This window comes from Callionymus lyra, chromosome 3 (genome assembly GCF_982586985.1).
Source record: "Callionymus lyra chromosome 3, fCalLyr1.hap1.1, whole genome shotgun sequence".
Taxonomy (NCBI): Eukaryota; Metazoa; Chordata; class Actinopteri; order Syngnathiformes; family Callionymidae; genus Callionymus; species Callionymus lyra.
In genome coordinates, this window is record NC_141820.1 from 23,733,025 (window position 1) to 23,752,071 (window position 19,047).

General features: G+C 40.9%; 2 protein-coding genes across 3 annotated transcripts; both read left to right on the forward strand.

Moving 5' to 3' along the window:
• Window positions 1-1,195: 1,195 nt before the first annotated feature.
• LOC148083929 (uncharacterized) lies at window positions 1,196-8,380 on the forward strand. 2 transcript variants are annotated; one of them, XM_087787169.1, is made up of 10 exons: window positions 1,196-1,247; window positions 1,763-1,860; window positions 2,245-2,318; window positions 2,633-2,788; window positions 2,927-3,055; window positions 3,158-3,278; window positions 3,355-3,530; window positions 4,145-5,768; window positions 5,867-5,986; window positions 7,393-8,380. In XM_087787169.1, the coding sequence occupies exons 3-10, from the start codon at window positions 2,250-2,252 to the stop codon at window positions 7,776-7,778; spliced, it is 2,781 nt and encodes a 926-aa protein (XP_087643295.1). In that variant the 5' UTR covers window positions 1,196-1,247; window positions 1,763-1,860; window positions 2,245-2,249; the 3' UTR covers window positions 7,779-8,380. The 2 variants fall into 2 exon arrangements, with proteins under 2 accessions (XP_087643295.1, XP_087643296.1); XM_087787170.1 differs by lacking the exon at window positions 7,393-8,380 and adding an exon at window positions 6,374-6,474 and having other exon boundaries at window positions 1,204-1,247.
• A 3,490-nt stretch (window positions 8,381-11,870) lies between these two features.
• LOC148083930 (germ cell-specific gene 1-like protein) lies at window positions 11,871-18,326 on the forward strand. The gene is made up of 6 exons (XM_087787171.1): window positions 11,871-13,003; window positions 14,876-15,070; window positions 15,482-15,541; window positions 16,488-16,646; window positions 17,087-17,198; window positions 17,861-18,326. Exons 1-6 carry the CDS (start codon window positions 12,808-12,810, stop codon window positions 18,321-18,323), a joined length of 1,185 nt encoding a protein of 394 aa, XP_087643297.1. The 5' UTR covers window positions 11,871-12,807; the 3' UTR covers window positions 18,324-18,326.
• The last annotated feature ends 721 nt before the right edge of the window (window positions 18,327-19,047 follow it).

Below are 19,047 nucleotides of genomic sequence, written 5' to 3' on the forward strand. Positions count from 1 at the left end.
TTGCACAAATACCAAAATCGTCTTGTGGTGTCAGTGTCAGCTCTCTAACCTTAGACCTGTGAATGTAAAAGTGGAACTAGATGCTGTTTTTTACAGTTCATTCTCATATCTGCCAAAACAGACAAACTTGTTAGCAAGAGACAGGTTGATGAGGCGGAACCTGATCCCAGATGGTTGCCAAGTTGTGCAACTTATACTTCTCAAGTCTGTGTTTGTTTGTGTGCATGGTTACCTGTATGTGCACTCAAGTTGATTTGATTAGAAATAAATCATATAAAGTATTAATTAATTGATGTGTTTGGAATTGAAATATTTCAGTTCAAATAAATCAGAGATGTAACGTCTGCACCGTGATATGATGAGGATGATCGATGTGACACTGAATCTAAGCGGAGCTGGCAGAAGATCATCTGGATCCAACATGCAAGATCCGCCCCAATGCAGCTGACATGAGTGAAGGTATTTTCTCACATAAATCAAACTTCCACGTCTCCAGAGTCTAAGGTCAGAGACACGGGAGGAAGATGAATTGTGTCTTTGAGACTTTGTGAACCTGCCAAAGTATTCTAACTGATCTCTGTTTCTCTCTGTCAGCTAAAACCAAATCTGCCGCAGGATGAGGTCACACACTGACTTTAGACTGTTTCTAACCTCAGGCTTCATTTCTTTACATTATTCTGCTGAGATCTTTCACTCTATATGATTAGAAACACACATAAAAATAATCATTATGGGATGCCTCTGAGATCTTCATTTTGAAGTTACACGTAAAGTTGTCTGATCCAGCTTATATAAATCATTTTATTTTGAGTTTTTTTTTAATATTATTCTCAATAATTATTCTTAATTTATATTCTTAAATGCTTTCTCAAATAATGATAAAGGTTAGAGAATTTTAAAAACATGAAATAATTGCAAACTCAATTACTTTTTTGTAAATACATATAATCACAAATCATATAAAAGAAATATGTTGTTCATCTATTCTTCATGTTTATCAAACTATTTTAGCAGCATCTTGAAACGTTTGATCCAAACTCAGAGATGCTGAGTGGAATATAAACTATGTGACTATACCTCAAACAACACCTGAAGTAAATACATTTCAATAGCTGTGATTTTTAAGCCATCAAAGCAAGAATGAATAAAGGTAAAGGAAAAAACAAAGGGGCGTGTCTGATCGACGTGACAACACCGGAAACGGAAACCATTCTTCCTCTTCACAGGATTCTCTGGATATAATCGAGGTGAGTCGCTGTTTTTAACGCAGCTCTCGACATTGTACATATTGTTCTCACTCGTGTATAAAATATTGTCGGGTATGTTGTATTTGCGGATCGTGTGAGGATTATTTTTGCGGTGTTTGAGCTCAATGTGTGGGTCCTGAGCAGCGCTGCTAGCTCGTCGCCATATTGACCACAGCAGGTCGTTGTCTGTCGCTCTCCGAGGTTCTGAAAGAAAAGCAGAGGAGAACCGAGTAGACATGTGTGATGGTTGAGACTTCTCTCCAACGTGCAGAAGAAGAAATGATACGCAGCGCTTTATTATCGACGTGTAGTCTCTCGTCTGGACTGGCTAGCAGCTAGCAAAGCTTAGCTTCCTAGCTTAAAGCCATCAGTATTTGTCGCAGCAGCTAAGAAAAGGCGATGGATATATATTTTCATATATATTTGAGTCTGTAATTTTATGAGGATTTATTGTGTTTTTGTGTTTGGTTTGGGCTTTTTCGCCCGTGCTGAGTTGTGTTTTTGGTTGTCTACAGTCCAAGAGAAGGCAGTGCAGCAGGATGGAAGCTCAGTGAAACCTTAGCTGTCAACGAACGCAACAGAGTTTACAAGGCATTACAGGACAATACAAGAGGTTTGTGTGGCAGTAAACAATTGTCTTTATTACCCCACATATGTGTTTGTAAAGATAATAATTCAGAAGGACATGCATACAGCACAGCAAATATAGACACATCACATCATTCAAACGAGATATACTGTACATGCATTCATTACGTTCTAAGAAAAGACTACCTTTTTTTTCACTGGCTATAAACTGATCTTAAGGCTTAAACCTTCTGCTGTGACCGTGACACACAACAAGGTAAAAGCCATTTATACATGGAAAAGTGTTCCAACACTTATGAAGGGTTGATGACAGATACATTAGGGGAAAAGAAAACATTACTGCAGACAAACATATGATGCAACAATCTTGATCAACTTTGAACTGCTGTGCATTTTATTTTATCCACAGTCACCATGACGTCCTCAATGCTTCGCCGACAACTGAAGAACCTGGTCCAGAATTATTCTGAGGCTGAGGTCAAGGTAAGACAAGGTGGTCAATAGATCAATGGTACACAAAACTTCTGTAGGGTAATATTTTTTAAACTAGTTTGTTATATTACCTTTTAGAGTTTCTTGTTTCTTTTTTTGCTTTTCATTACTTGTTAACCTCTACTGTTTTATTACATTTTGTTTAATTTAACAGTTTTTCCCTTTTATAATTCTGTAATCAGCTTTTGTACTTGACAAGTGGTAGCTACATCATAATCACCACCACCTCTTGGGTTATATTTCAGCAAACAATAGCCAGTGTGTGCTGTAGATTTGTCTTATAGTCAATTTAAATTATACCACAGGTCAGAGAAGCGACTTCCAATGACCCGTGGGGCCCGTCCAGCACTCAGATGGCTGACATCTCCGACCTCACCTACAATGTTGTGGCCTGTAATGAGATCATGACCATGCTGTGGAAACGGCTGAAAGATGACAGGAACTGGAGACACATTCATAAGGTAACAGAGATCAACAAATGATGGGGGGATCATTAAAAGGGGAAATAACATTTTTGAGAATCCCGATAATCATTTGTCTGCTGCTATTATTATCTTCAAAGGATCCGTAACATTAGGTTCAATCTTTACTTTTTCTAGTCTCTGACCCTTTTGGAATACTTGTTGAAGACTGGCGATGACCGAGTGCTTCTCAAGATGAAAGATAATATCTACATCGTCAAGGCTCTAACAGAATATCGCTTTGCAGAGAAGGATGGAAAAGACCAGGTCATTTTGCTTACACCTTATCCTATTTAATGGTTTAATGTTCATGCAAATCTCAGAACCCCAACTCCTCTAGTAATGTGCTAACCGGTGGATGTTTTACAGGGTGTAAATGTGAGAGAGAAAGCAAAGGTTGTGCTTGTTCTCATGGAAGATGATGAAAAGCTTAAAGAAGAACGAGACTTTGCTGTCAAAACCAGAGAGAAGACCACTAAAGGCGCTGGAGGTACCTAGAACAACAATAGTTTCCTTTTTGTTTGGCATGTTGTTCGAACCTATGGTGTCATTTATCTCCCCCTTAGCTTCCTCTACGGATGCTGTCAAAGATCCAAGCTATAAACCTCGCTACGTTGCTGGAGCGTCAGGCCTTCCATCTCTGGACAACATTCCTTCTGTGGCTGACTTGACTGCCTCATTTAATGCCCGCAAGGAGGAGCGACTGAAACAGGAAGCTCAAAAGAAGGACGATGAGAGACGGGTAGGTGTCTGCAATAAATATCAACTGCATTTTGTACATTTGGGAAATATTTGACTTCAATCAATGGTAAGGCTGAACAATTTATCTAATCACAATTGCCATGTCACACTGAGCAATTACTCAAATCTCAGTTAGACAGTCATCGATGTGTGAACCATAAACACATTTACACCAACAATACAATTGAGTTGTCTAAACGAATATTATGGTTCATTAATGAAGACACGCGATGAGACAGCGTTCCATAAAGGTACAAAAATGATTCAATTTGGTACATTTTAAGAGATCTTTTTATGTACTCTCTTGTTAATACTGTTAAATTGACCCAAATCTACCGCCCAGATCGGCAGAAAATGCTGGTCACCTATTTGGAGACACAGTTATGATTAATTTGAAAATTCTTTAACATTTTTATGAAATATTTCCATGGTACTTGATACTTTTTAATATATCGATATTGAAACATAGTTGGGCACCAAATATAGGTTGTGGAGATTTCTCATTCTCTCAACTCATCTTTATTGAAAGTGAGTTACCAATGTTTTTGTCACATGGCAAAAAGTGTTTTTAATAATGTGAATACCTTGATATTTTCTAAATTTGCTGTATTTTAGGCTAAGTTGAGTGAAGATGAGCTGAAATGGGAAGATGCAGGCAAAAGTGGCGTTGAAGGAGATGTTTGGGGAGGAAATAAGCCTGAGGAAGAGGGAAAAACAGATGCCTGGGTTGGATCAGCAGAATCACCCAAGGATGCAGGAACCAATGACAATGATGCGTGGGGAGACGCACCGAAAAAGGAATCATTTGACAAAGGTGATTATAAAGAAGACCCATTTGCACCAGTGAAGAATGGAGAAGATTCATTTTCATCGCCAACTGAGGATCCATTTGCAGTAAAGAACTCGGATCCTTTTAACGGAGCAAAGGAAGACCCTTTTACAAGTAATGGTGCTGATGGTTTTGATGGACCTAAAGAGGATCCATTTAATGCACCTAAAGAGGATCCATTTAACGCACCTAAAGATGATCCGTTTAAGACACCGAAAGATGATCCGTTTAACTCACCGAAAGATGATCCGTTTAACTCACCAAAAGATGATCCGTTTAACGCACCAAAAGATGATCCGTTTAACGCACCAAAAGATGATCCATTTAACGCACCAAAAGATGATCCGTTTAACGCACCAAAAGATGATCCATTTAACGCACCAAAAGATGATCCGTTTAACGCACCAAAAGATGATCCGTTTAACGCACCAAAAGATGATCCGTTTAACACACCTAAAGATGATCCGTTTAACGCACCTAAAGATGATCCGTTTAACGCACCTAAAGATGATCCATTTAACGCACCAAAAGATGATCCGTTTAACGCACCGAAAGATGATCCGTTTAACGCACCTAAAGATGATCCGTTTAACTCGCCTAAAGATGATCCATTCAACGCACCTAAAGATGATCCGTTTAACGCACCTAAAGATGATCCGTTTAACTCGCCTAAAGATGATCCGTTTAACTCGCCTAAAGATGATCCATTCAACTCGCCTAAAGATGATCCATTTAACGCACCTAAAGATGATCCATTTAACTCGCCTAAAGATGATCCGTTTAATGCACCTAAAGATGATCCGTTCACTGCATCCAAGGATGATCCATTTAACACACCAAAGGATGATCCATTCAACACAACAAATAATGAGCCATTTACATCATCTAAAGACGATCCATTTAATACTCGAAATGATTCAGTTAGCTCACCCAAGGAGGATCCATTAAGTACTGCCAAAATTGAACTGATAAGCTCCCCAACAAATGATCCATTTGGAACTCCAATCGATGATCCATTCAGTTCCCCAAAAGAGTCTCTTGTATCTCTGTTGCATGAGGACACATTCTCTGCACCCAATCAAGACGATCCATTTGAAGCCCCAGTGTCACAAGTTAAAGACGACCCATTCAGTGCACCAGGTGACGCCTCCAAAGACGATCCCTTCGCTGATCCCACTTCTCAAGCTGACCCATTCAAATCTCCAACCAGTCCCGTAACAGAAGCAGCGACTTTTGTTCCAAGCTCGCCGCCTGCTGCATCTGATCCTTGGGGGGATGTATCGTCTCCACTACTGGAAACGAAAGGCGGTGACCCTTGGGGAGATGGAGCAGAAAGCTCTTCTTTAGTGGACAACTCGGATCCGTTTGGTGACGTCTCCAAGCCGGACGGTGACCCCTGGGGAGCACCAGGTACCCTTTTTTAGCCATTTTATTTCAACACTTTTTTATTTGAATATTATCTGGCAGTTTGAAGACGCTGTGTCTGCTATATATATTTTTTTTAACAGCTCCTACCAGCACAGATGATGCATGGGGTACTCCTGTTCCTCCCTCAGACTCCTCAAGTGACCCCTTTGGAGATGCCAAAAAGAGTGACCCGTGGGGGGCACCAAGCACCACCAGCACAGGTAGGAGGTCTTGTTTAGCATGTGTGTGATATGACCATTCCATGTTTCGTTTCTACGGCCATCCCTGCCAACAATTGCATTTTAACGTACATTGTGCCACAATCAAGTCAACCACTCGCATTGGTGTGACTGACGATGACGTTGATGATTTCATCCTAGTGAGATGAAAGCCATATAGTGAATTCATTTCAGCACATCGGGCCGATCTTAATACAACCTTTATTTTAACCCTTGTCTTCATTCGTGAGTTTCCTCTTAATTCATTCTCAGGTCTGAAACTAGAATCTTTGCATGTTCACTTCCTTTTGCGTTGTCGGTCTTTCTCGAGCTCTAACCAACTAACTCTCCTCTCTGCTTTGCCTTCTCTTTCCCTCCCTCACCTGCAAGAAAACACCTTCTAGTGTAGAACCGGAGGTTTATCTTATTGCAGGAACAATTCAAGAGACAGACTCGAACAGAAGGACTTCTTTGTTTTTTGGCTCAGCTGACACGTCACTGGTCCAACGTGCTCCCAGCTTTGGTAAGGTTCGGTAGCAAGACTACGCACATGACTTGAGATTTCAGGAGGCTGCGTGATCTTATTCCGAGGAATAGGAACATCATTATTTTTGGTTTGGGTTTTTTGAACGGGTGTCCTCTGGTGGTCTGCTGTGGTGTGTCGCTGTTTTGTGATTTTATTTATTTTTTGTTGCTTACCATGCTGATCAGCAGAGGTGGTGTAAGTGCTTTGATACAAGACAAAAGGGGGAAACTGTCTTAAAGGGTTGTCAAAAGAAAGGCTATAATTCTGTTTATTTTCAAGATCAAGTTCAGGCCATACTTAAAACAAGATTTGGGGGATCTGATCCGTGGACCTTATTCAATTCTTGAATAGTTATGTTTAATATTTTCGATTAACAAGCTCCAGCTAGCTTTCACCTTGTATGAGAATTTATAATTTATAACAAATTACTGTTTGAAAGAAGAAAAGCAAATCGGAAGAATAATGTTTCTCGAGGAGAACTACACAAGTCTGGAGATTTTGCCTTTTATTAAGTAACCTAGTTCAAAATTAAGTGGTAAGACTTGTGCTCACATGCGTTAATATTGTAGTCGGTGGAGCAACAGAGGTGGAAATGGACTTTAAATCACTCTAAATAAACGATTCACAAGTGTAAGGCCTAATGATTTCCATTTAATAATATGTGATGCTGAACAAAGAGCTGACGTGTGAAGACGTCAAACGGATCATCGTTCTGTCTCTCAGCAGTTACTGTTACTAGTTAGATCAAATATGCCAGTGTTTAAGACCCTTTGATATTTATTCTTACCACCTCTGCTGATTAAATACTTACCCATGTGCCCCCCCCACCCCTCAGTCATCTCATCTCATCTTGGAATACTTCATCTTCCACTTCCTCCTTTAGTTTCTCCTACTTTCCCACAAGTGGCTGGTGTTCACCCTTCGGCTCTTCTTCCCAGAAGTCCTATCTCCATCCTTGCACCATCTAACAGTTCACCCATCATAGCTTTTGGACCTTCAGCTCCTCCCAGTCAAGCTTCACTCCTTCATCCACCTTATCAATCCACTAGAGGGCGTCAGATAGACATAGATCTTCTGGGCAATGGCGACGCCTCTCTTCGATATGCACAACCACCATCTTCTGCGGTGAGCAGTCATCAAACTCAATCAGGATTTTTGAGATTTCCTGAATCTAATAAATCAGAACAGGTCAGAGTTCATCAATACGGACCGACAGTTTTTTTTGAGGACCCGTCCAAGACCAAAGGACACAATCCCTTTCTGCTCTGAGGAGCTAAATATGCATTCGGATGAAACTGTTTTGTTTTTCATTTTTGCTTCAATTAAGTGTCTTTGTATTTTCCAGCTCATTATACTAAAGTGATCAGTGTGAAAGCAGGTGGACCAACTTTCAGATCCATCATTGTTTTATTGACAGCAGGACCACCAAGAGAGTCAGTTGGGTTTTTTATGGTGTCATGTGAAAATCAAGTATGGGGAAATTACTCCCTCCGAGTGTGTGTGTGTGTGTACAAGCCTGTGAGTGTTAAATATTGTGCTGATGTAAATATTCACTGTAATCACATGAACTATAGTGTATATCAGAGAACTATGAGTATTTATTGACGTATTTATGGCTTGAATATTTATTGATGCAGCGAAAGGCCAGCAGCCAATCAGGTTAACTCTTGTTAGCGCATGATCGTTCATCAACCAACTCAGTGACCAATCGTGGCTTTATCTCCTCTGTTATTTACGTTCATCGTGTGAGTGATCCGTGTTTCTCCGTAGCTCCTGCTGTTAGATAACCAACACAAGTGTATTCATGTGAGATGTTCGGCTGCAAAGAAGCGGAAGAATAAAACCGTTTTAATAGGTTTCCTTTTATTGTACATCAATCTTTGTTTGTTTTCTCTCTGCAGTGTTGAGTATTAAAGGTACATTATTGATTGGTTTGATAACATGTCGTTGGGGTTGTTTTCTTTTAACTAAGAAACACATTTCATTTAACATTACACAAGGTATTCAAACATTTTATTTGAAGCAGACATAATTAATGCCTGAAATGTGTTCCCACATATCACTGCAGTTTCATGTCGATCCAGGCAGATTTGGACCATGGTGTCTGGATCTAATCCAAAATCTTCACTGATTGAACGGTTTTGTGTGAGGAACACAAGCATCTGTGTCGATTGAGTCAATGACAAACAAAGTCTACGTTAAAGGGGTTAAAGCGGGTTTTAAGCCGGATCTTTGGGCTTTTGGAGCTTAAAGTCCGTAAAGGAAGAGATGGAGATTTTGACAGTTTGTAAGGCAACACGATGGGAAGTTCACTATGACCACTGCCTCTTTCTCTTTTTCTTTTTTTTTTTTGGTGTGTATCGTGAGATCACAGTGACGGAACTCCATTCATGGGATTCCCTCTTCAAGTGAACCCAAAACTCTCTACAACTAATTGTACATTATTTGAAATGAAATTGAATAGATTTTATTTAACATCTTGATTATCTTTATATAATATTAATCACAGACTGCTTACTGAAACGGCAGCAATATCTACAGTTACAGCTGAAACCTTTTTACAACTTTTTTGTTTTCGCTCAGTGTGTTGCGGAGATCTTCCTATTTGGACACACTTTTCAAGATGTTCTGCTTCTTCACAGTGATGCACTGAAACTCTATGTCACAGATGGATTACATCATCTTTGAAAAATCATCTAATCCTTGGATTGTTGGACAGCTAACTGTCATCAACTGTTCCCAGACATCCTGTCTGATCAGGATCAAGGACTGACCCCGGACAAGGGGCAGCACTCTTTAGAATCAGATTTTCCATGAAGGATAAAAACTGTGTCGCACTTCTGGCAGAGGATAACTGTGAAAAGGTAATGGTTTTGGTTCTTAAATCGGAGAAATACACCTGCCCAAGCAGGCTTAAGAAATATTTTCTGTCTTCGCTTAAGGGTGGCCACAGGATGGCAGTAAAGTTGATCAGGCTAGACATACCTATCCACCAAACCTCTCCAGCTGCTCTTGTGGTTGATTTAGAAATGCAAGTGTTTCTCCTCATGACATGGACTCCCCTGCATCTTAGGCATCTAACCCAGACTCCCCTTTGAGTCAGATAAGCTTGGTCCTTGATCCTGATTGTCATTTCAGCTGTTTCCCTCTAACCATCAAAAAAAGCTGTTCCAAATGAAGTCTTAATTGGACGGAAGTGCAGAACACTACCATCTTATTTTGGATCTTGCCTTTTGGCTCAGCTCTGTCTACAACAAACTTGATACATGGCCTTAATGTCTATTATACTGCGATGGTTACTTCAACTTATTAAAGACAGTCCTTTTCAATGTAGGAACAAATATCTGGAGCTGATTCTCTTCTCAGCTTTATGGAGCCACCAGAGTTATTAGGGAAACGAATGTGTTGATTTAAGTGTGTCTTAGGTTGATCTTCAACCTCAATTGTACGCATCAGTATGTGTCTGTTTGTACAAAACTCTTTTCATTTAAATATTTGTAAATGTGCTTGAGCCCCGCCCACCAAAAACATGTTTTTCTGGAGATTAAATCTGGTTTACCATAACCACACCCACTCTGCTGTGATTAGTCAATTACTAAGATTCGTCACCACACGTCATCCATCCTGGAAGTTTCCACCTCCAAGGGACTCGTTGTATAAACAAATTTGGCGTGATTACAGCTGGCTGGAGGAGGAGTGAAGCCAAAATAACATTATAATGATTTTGCTCTCGTAACCTCTCATTTGCTGAGATTTCAGACAGATATTAAAAAGAAATAAGTTGAAAACATGGTCATGAGGAGGGACTTACTACATCTTGGAGAGGAAGTGTTCAACATTTGAAACATGTTAGTCAGGAGAGTTGGAGTTTGATATTAGTTGCTCTCTGAAAATCCTCTCTATTCTGACTTAAAGTCCCTTTAAAAATAACTACCACTAAATACAAACAAACTAGTTTTAACAGCTTCAATTAAAAGGATCCATCACTCAATTACTGTGTGTCAACCAAATGTTATTCTTAGGTGACTTTTTTTCCGTTCAATCCTCCTGGCGTTTGATATCACAGTGTTGCTGGACAAGTCCTCTTCTTTGGTGATCAGAGTCGAGAACATCTTTACTGGTCAGTGTGTAAATGAAGTCTTTAGCTGCTCTATACCATGATGTCATATTAATCAGTTGGGGATCAGAGTTCAGAGCAGCGATCAGCAGTGGGAGGAAACCAAAGGCGCAAGGAGGCGACGCAGTGTCGAGCGAGCGAAAGTAACAGATGGACTTGAGGATTAAAGAGGAGAAATCTGTGACAGTTTGTGATGGAATCTCACTCAAGATGAAGGCGCAATGACAAGAGCGTGCAAAGGAAGAATGACCATCAGACGAGAGCGGAGGAGGAAGAGACTGTGAACTCAGGTGAGTGCACCTGTTGTTAACCTCTAGAATTCAGTGTCCATTTTTAACCTTTTTTTGGGGGGCCTTTACTCTTCCTCTGACAGTTGAAGTGATTTAACTCACTATGGTAAAGATAAAAAATGGAACTCATACTTCAGAAACGGGTGTTAATCCTATGTTTTCCTTTAACTACTCAATTGTTCAGTACTATGTACTAAGTATATGTGGCCCTTTGTGTGCATTTGCTATCACATGCTCCCACACTGGGTCGTTTATTGCTTCCACTAAAGTTTGAGGATGGATATCAGTATGTAGTTTATACCTCGTACTATACCTGCCACATACAAGTATTCAATGGCCCTATGTCAGTTGACATTGGCATCCATTGATCTCTTCATGGTTTGGCCATTTGCCTTAAGTGTTTGTCCAAGTTTGGTCACCTCAATTCTTCCGGTCATCTGACAGTACTTGTTGATTTCAGGAATGGAGCCCTTTGCAATAGTGTCCTACACCACACAACTGTACCTGTCTTTTAGTTCTAACTTTTGTCGTTTATAGTGTTATTTCTTTTCATGTTCACCATAAAGTTTCTCTAGTGTGCAACATTCATGTTTTTGTTATCCACGACCCTTTGTTCTAGTTTTAGAGTCATTTTAGAAAAGCTCTGTGTAAAGTTAAACACAGATCAGTTATACACAGTCTACTATAATGGTGCCACAGTAGACAGTACACTGTCAAACCAGACAGTGATTGAAGTACATAGAACAAGATGGAATTTTCAATTGTTCAACTATAGTTGGTGAATTTTTAACAGGAACCATTTTGTTTGATTGGATACTTGACGTGGGTCGAACATCTTTAAGAGGAAAAAACATTCCAAGTTCTTGAAGAAGATTTGTTGTAGTTTAAGCTGTTATTTAATTTTTTTTTAATGCAAGATCAGTTGCAACAACCTGTCCTTTCTTTAATTCTCTTCTTTGTAATACATCTGCATGTTCCAGATCAGTTGCAAATGTGGGAGGAGACACAAATCCCTTTCTTCGTTTCCAAGAATATATCCTAGTGTCCTCCTCTGTGATTGCAGGTGGTCTTGCAGACGATGCATGAGGATCAGTGGGCATTAGTCTGATCCAGTGTTTGGATGATTACCGAACATCACTCTTCCTGAAGTAACCCCGAGACGTTCCAGTAATCGCCGCCTTTGTCCACTCAATCCCACCGAAGACGTGCAGGAGGGGGACGGAGAAGAGCTGGAACCGATTAGTGGCCAAATCCGCAGGATAAGACTTTTATCTTCATCTGACTCAAACAACACGATGGGAGAGAGCGCCAACCGTGAGAAGAGGAAAGCGGAGTCTTCTGAAGAACTTCTCTGTCACGCTCTCACGTCAGAGTCTTTGACAGATGCAGAAATGGGGTTTCCCCTCGCCGCCGCCCACGCTTAAGAGGAGGCCAGACCTTCTCCAGTACCTTCACTGTCCATCTCTCACTCTGTGTTTTATAACTTTTTTCTGTCTGATTTTCTGTCTTGTTCTTCACGGGACATCTGTGCTGCTGGTGATTAAATCTCAGCAGCTGATATTTCTCCACCGTCCTCTGAGCTCATCCCCCACTCTCCTTCAATCCCCCACTGTAGCATTTTTTCTTCATTCCAACTCCCCTGCTGACCTTTGTTCTTGTTCTCAAGCGTCCCTAATCCCCTTTCCTCGCTTTATCTTTTTCACTCTATGAATTGAATCTTGGCCGCTGTCGTTACGTCACCGGTTCGTTCTTGTGACGTCACGTATATACGCCTCGACATGATCCAAGCCATCTGAACCTGGATCACCTGGTTTCCCCCCCCCAAACCAAGCATTGATACCTTGACCGCCCCCCAAACTTCATCCTGGCTCTGTTGGCCAAAGCCGCCTCCATGCTGGAGAAAGTGTCCAGGAGGAACCGCTCCCTGCTCTCCCTCTCCCTCACCTCCCTGGCGCTCACCCTGTCGGTGTCGGCCTTCTGCACGTCCTACTGGTGCGTGGGCACCCACAAGGTGGTCAAGCCGCTGTGCCTGTCCCCGGTCAAGATGAAGAACTGTGGCCAGAACAACAGTCGGCCTTACACCACAGGTGAGGACGACACACACACGCTTTGCTACTACTTAGGCAGACTGTTCCAAAGTAGTAGTAGAAGGATTGCATTCAATTGAGTCTGCTGAGAAGATAAAGAAGAACAAGATCAAAGGCTGCTTTTAGGGGGATAAGAACCATTAAGAGACAACTTTACTTTCAATAAAGCTTGCTCAAAAAAGAAGTTAGTGTACCAAAGACAATTACTTTCATTTTAGATAGTATTGTAAACTGGACATAGCATCCAGAATAGCTAAAAAAAATGTAGAGGGTCTTAATGGCATATTGGTGTTGACTCAAGGTTAAGCTACTGCTTAAATTGCTTTAAAACTAGCTTGTTTAAGTGATGGTAACCAGTCAAACTGCATTTTGCACTGGTTGCATTATCCATGACTGAGGAAGTTTATACATTTCTAATCCTGCCCTTGAAACAACCTGCAATATTCATGTGTTTCCCTCTTCAAACTGAAAAAGATGTCCAGGAGACATCCATATTGAATAATGATCGGGCTTTCTTAACCCTTGTGTTGTCTCTGGGGTCAACGTGAACGACCTCCGCCACTGCATATGTCTTCATTGGGGCCAGGGAGGTCGTTCACCTTGACCCCAGAGACGACACAAGGGATACCACAAACACATTTGTTTTAGGGAAGAAGCTGGTGCTGTAGATGCTTTGTCCAATAGTTATTTTCTTGAACTTTTGGACTTCAAAAGACTCCACTTTGTTGATCTGCAACATTGAACACACTCAAGTGCAGTTTATTGACCTATATATTTGTTTTGCATTTCTGAGCCGCCGTAGTATAAATAAAAACTGGTAATGTTATATTATTAATAGTACAAATCGACTCCCCTGACTAAGGTTAATAATTGAAAATGAGCCGGGGCCATCTGATTCAGAAGATTCTTCTAATCCCAGCTTTGTTGCTAATCGTACTGCTTTTTACCTCTGACTCTGTGGATTTGTCTGATCTCCTGCAGCTGATCGTGTTTGCATGTTCTTTGTCATATTCTCGAGAGATTATTTAGTAATAGATTGTGTCAGACACAGAGTCACTTTCATGACACGACCCACATCGGACCTTTTGCCGGGATTATGTCAGGATTTATTTCAGCATTCTTGGAATGGCTGTGATGATGTCACGAGACAGATTGAAGAGGTAGAGTGAAGATGAAGGGAGTACCAGAGATGAAGAGAGGTCAAGAGCAGACATGATGGAACAACAGGTGGAGAAGACCACCGGTGGAGAAGGTCATAAATTAGTATGTGGAAAACTAAGTTTGCAGACAAAGTTAGCAAGGGAGTAGATGTGGTAAATATGGTTTACTAACCAGTTTGTTGAAATGCATTTGTAGTAAAAATACATAATCTTTGGTCGTGCTCTAAGGGCTTTAATACTGAGTACACATTTTCTGGTAGGATAAAAAGGTCACTAACAAATTAAACTGATAACTTGAACTTTACTAATTTCTGCTCACCCCTATGTCAACCAAATTTTCAGATTAATATTTTATTTTTTTGGTGTCGTAGCCGTAAATGTATATCCATTCTTCCTTTACTTACTTAGTTACTTACTTACTGTCAATAGAACATACATTTCTGCCTACAACTCCAAAAAGAAACAAATTACCCCGACCCTTAGTCGACATGAGGGTAGAATTTTATTTTAGGGTTAACCCTTAACAGTTTGAAATATCTCTGTGATGAACTGAAAATGTATCTGGATCTACTTGTGTTTAAACATAAGACGACCATTAAAGTATAATTTTGGCATTTATTCTAAAGAATTGTGTTTCAACTGTGTTAAGGCGACTACTGATTTTCACATGATTTTTTTTTCTTCTGACAAACGTTTTCTTCTCTCCAATCAGAGGCTCCTACTCCAGATCCCAAGAGCCCACCGACCAACGTGACCCTGACCCCTCTGCAGAAGGAAGAACTGGCCCGGCTGAGGAGGAAACAGATGGCCAACGCCGTCCACTACATCTGGGAGACGGGAGAAGACAAATACATGCTGCGATACTTCCACACAGGGTTCTGGCTCTCGTGCGAGAAACACAACGAAGGTCAGTCGCAGCGTTGCACCCTGGGAATTTTTTTGCAATCCAGGATAACCATGAAGATACAGTTTGTGCTGTATTTAATTTGGTGATCTATTCATATTCATAGTCATAGTAATGACCTGATGTTTTTTTTTACGCTTTTTAAGGCAATCTTTGTATACATACATATTTTAATATGAGTGAAACACATAAAAAAATTGTTTAAGACGTTTATTTCATGAAACCTTTGAAAAGGTCAAAAGATTAAAACCAGCTTTAAAGTGAATTATTGATAAACATCAAAGATTTTCGATCCATAATTATACTGGGATTATGTCCCCAAAGTCATTCCTGCTGGTTAAACAAACAAACAGGAATTCAGTATATTTAAGTTCATGGTTGAGACGCTTCCAAACACAATATTTTACCCATCAGGAGAAGACCAGGAGGAAAAGTGTCGCAGTTTCATCGAGCTGACACCCGGAGAGACTCACCGTGAGAAAAAGTTTTTTCATGCTTTAATATACTTGTCAGATAGAAGTTTACACCCATGTTGAGCCCTGTCCACCAGTATAGTGCTCCAGCAGTAGGTAAGTCATCGACCAGATGACCTTTGTCTCCGGCCGGAGAGTCTGTGATAGTCACGTGACCTCCCAACTGTTTTACAGCAGTGGGTAAGACACAGTTTTTTATATAAAGCACTGAGAGAATGTTTAAAAGTTACCACAAAGAAGTTACCGAACTGAGCCAACATGAGCCCTTATTTGATTTCTTAAATGTACATGTGGTATGCGGCAACAGCGCAAGGAAAAGTGTAACAGCAATGTCGTGGCTCTTCAGACAATAAGTGAAGCCAGAAAACAAATATCTCAATCTTGCTTATTGCTGCTTTAAAGCGAGCATCTGTAGAGAATAGTTCCTCTACATTGGGTTTTTTACCAGCAAAGTTAAGCCTACGTGCCACGTAACAAGGCGTTTCAACTTTTTGTGAAATGTAGGTGTCGGTGTCAAAGATGAAAGATAATGTTGTACATTTTTCCCACCAAACACGTGTTGCTAGGTCTTCCAATAATTAAAACATGTGTATTATTTTCGAGAGCCTTATTATTTGTATGAAAAGCAACTTACGACAGTGTCTTAATCAAACGGAGGTGAAAAGGTACTAGGCTTGAGTTTGCGGAACAGCATAGTGATACGAGAGCATTTTCTGTTTAGTTCATTATTATTATTATTATTATCAAGTTAAAGTGAGTATTTAATCTGTCTTAAAACCTTTGTCGAGTCAACAACCACAATAATAGGGGGAAAGGTGAAGATTGAGGGCTAGTGGTAGAATTGGGACACAGGGTTAGGTATCTGGTCATAATAATATGGCTGTGCTGCCAAGCCTAGTAAGTAAAGCAAAACGTAATAATGCTCTCTCTCTCCGTCTGCGCTCCAGGCGTCCTCTGGCTCTCGGTCGTCAGCGAGTTCACCTACATCGGTCTCCTGGCGATGGGTTTCCTGCTCATGTGTGTGGAGTCGATTTGTCTCTGTGCCAAGAGAGAGATGAACGCACTGAAAATCAACGCCTTCGCCGCCATGTGCACCGTCCTGTCAGGTAGGAACTCATGACCTCAGCGGGATAGAGGGGTCACGACTTGTTAAAGGTCATACATAAAAGACCCTTAAGGTTGTTCTTGTGGTCTCCATGATCCAATCTCTACAGATGGTGCACAAACAAACCCGAGATTTAAATCTATCATCCTCCTACATATCTTATCTCAAGTCACTCACTTCAAGAGAGCAACTAGTTTCTGTGAAAGATTGTTTTTATACTTGCGGAGGAGACGACCTTGACCATCATCCTGGACCCTGACACACTAAAGTACAGACAGTTAGTAGGACCTCAAATAAACAAAATCACATCATCTCTGTGACAAGGAAGCCTTGAGTTAGGCAGTTTAGCTACAGAACATCTGCCTCGATGCATCGTTTCATAACCAGTATGTTGAATCCAGAGTGTCAACTAAAGGGTCTATTTTTCCTTCCTGGGTCCAGGTATGATGGGGATGGTCGCTCACATGATGTACACCACCGTGTTCCAGATGACCGTCAGCATCGGGCCGAAAGACTGGAGACCCCAGGAGTGGGACTACGGCTGGTCCTTTGCGTGAGTTTCAACTAAATATCTAAATATAAAGGCCGCAAAAGTTAACAGGACAAAGACATTGAAGTACAGTACTTTTTTGTGTTTTCATAATCCCGCTAAACCAGGTTAAAATGCGAAACTAACTGAAGCCTCATTTTTAGAACCAACATATCAATTATGCACTTAATGTTTAAAGGCAGGGGTCCCCAACGTTTTTTGTACCCTCAACTGGTTTCAGGTAAAAAAGTGTGTTGATGCGTCGAAGAGTCACAGACTAAAGTTTTTTTTTTCAAAACTAAACAAATGTCAGACAATATAAATTAATAAAACTAAAAATATATTGGAAAAAAATGGCTTTCTATGTGTCTGGTAACGAATGGTCTGATGACGCTTCATGAAGCAGTGTCATGTTGTTTAGAGGTCAGTAGGTGGCGCCGTCAGTTTGAAGATTATGTAATGTTTAAACAAACAGTTGTTTAAAACAAAGGAACAAGACTGTATAGACCGCCATCTAGTGGACCTAGAGTTTGAGATCCCTGCTTTAAACAACTTGTTAAATGCGACTTCCCATCATTTTGAAAAAACCGTCTCAAGAGAAAACAAAGTCACTGTTTCATGAAGCTTCATCCAAGCGTCACGACTTGTACTTGATCGTCTTCCTGTTCGGCCCACGTGCCCTCCAGGATGGCGTGGCTCTCCTTCAGCTGCTGCATGGCGGCCGCCGTGGCCACGCTCAACTCGTACACCAAGACCATCATCGAGATGAAGCACCGCGCACGCATGCGGCTGGAGGAGGTCCGGGCGGCGAGCCACGCCCCTTCCTACGAGGAGGTGGTCAGGACCGGCGGAGGCAGCATCTACTCCGTCAGCCAGCTGATCCAGCTGGGCCAGCAGGGCATGCTGGTGGACGCCCTGTGGCCACGAGGCGTCGGACCCGCCGTCGGACCTTTGGCGTGCGGGGCCGGAGGGGCGCTGCTGGTGGGCGGGGCCGGTTTAGGAGTCGGCAGCATGGTGGGGATGGGGAGGATGGTGGACCCCCTGGTGGTGGTGGAGGGCTGCTGCGCCGAAGGATGTGAGGACTGTGAGCGCGAGATGGACGAGATAGAATACTCTCTGCAGGAGGAGAGAGAGGACTCGCTCTGCTGACTCGTGTCGTTACATATCATTTAATTGTTTCAATAAATATCTGGATTTCTTTATTTTTTGTGTTTAACCACCGTTTGACTTTTGTTTTGATGAAGCACTCGAGCAGTTTATTTTATTCATTCTTAATATTAATTAATATAAATGAAACACTCAAAGTAAAGTTATGTTTTCTTGTCTTTAATTTCACTTATTCAAATTTTTAAATAGTCTTTAAAGCAGATTTTTTCTTTTCTATGATCTGTTTTTTGTTGCTTTTTTAAAAATAGGAATGTTTTCCAAAATGTCACTTTTTTATATTTTCAAATCCATAGATTAAGTCTTCCAGACGACATATCAATGGATAGATTTTCCTCGAGGGAAGAGAATAAATCAAGCAGATTTAGAAGGTGCAGCAGATGTTTTTCCAGCTCCGGCGACAGATTAAGTCGATAATCTGAGCAGAACGAACTGAACCAGTAATTAAAAATATTCAATTAAACCAGAGAAGCGCACAATGTGTTATATAAGACGACACAGTGTCAACAATGGAATTCCTGGTGATTCACGAGTCTTAGAAGGTGTAAAAGTTTGAGCTTTTAAATGCATGCAGGAAACACTTGGAAATAAATGCTTCAGGTTCTGATTGATTATTTATAACATCAATGCTCAGGCTCTTGATTCTTTTTTACTCTTTTCTAACATTTTCTCAACGACTCTTTACTACTCTTTACAGTTGGTTCCATTG

Coding starts and splice junctions, on each gene's coding strand:
- LOC148083929 (XM_087787169.1), top strand. CDS start 2,250: ATGACGTCCTCAATGCTTCGCCGACAACTGAAGAACCTGGTCCAGAAT. Junction 2,789..2,926: donor ACTGGAGACACATTCATAAG/GTAACAGAGATC, acceptor TACTTTTTCTAG/TCTCTGACCCTTTTGGAATA. Junction 5,769..5,866: donor TGACCCCTGGGGAGCACCAG/GTACCCTTTTTT, acceptor TTTTTTTAACAG/CTCCTACCAGCACAGATGAT.
- LOC148083930 (XM_087787171.1), top strand. CDS start 12,808: ATGCTGGAGAAAGTGTCCAGGAGGAACCGCTCCCTGCTCTCCCTCTCC. Junction 15,071..15,481: donor GTGCGAGAAACACAACGAAG/GTCAGTCGCAGC, acceptor TTTACCCATCAG/GAGAAGACCAGGAGGAAAAG. Junction 16,647..17,086: donor CATGTGCACCGTCCTGTCAG/GTAGGAACTCAT, acceptor TCCTGGGTCCAG/GTATGATGGGGATGGTCGCT.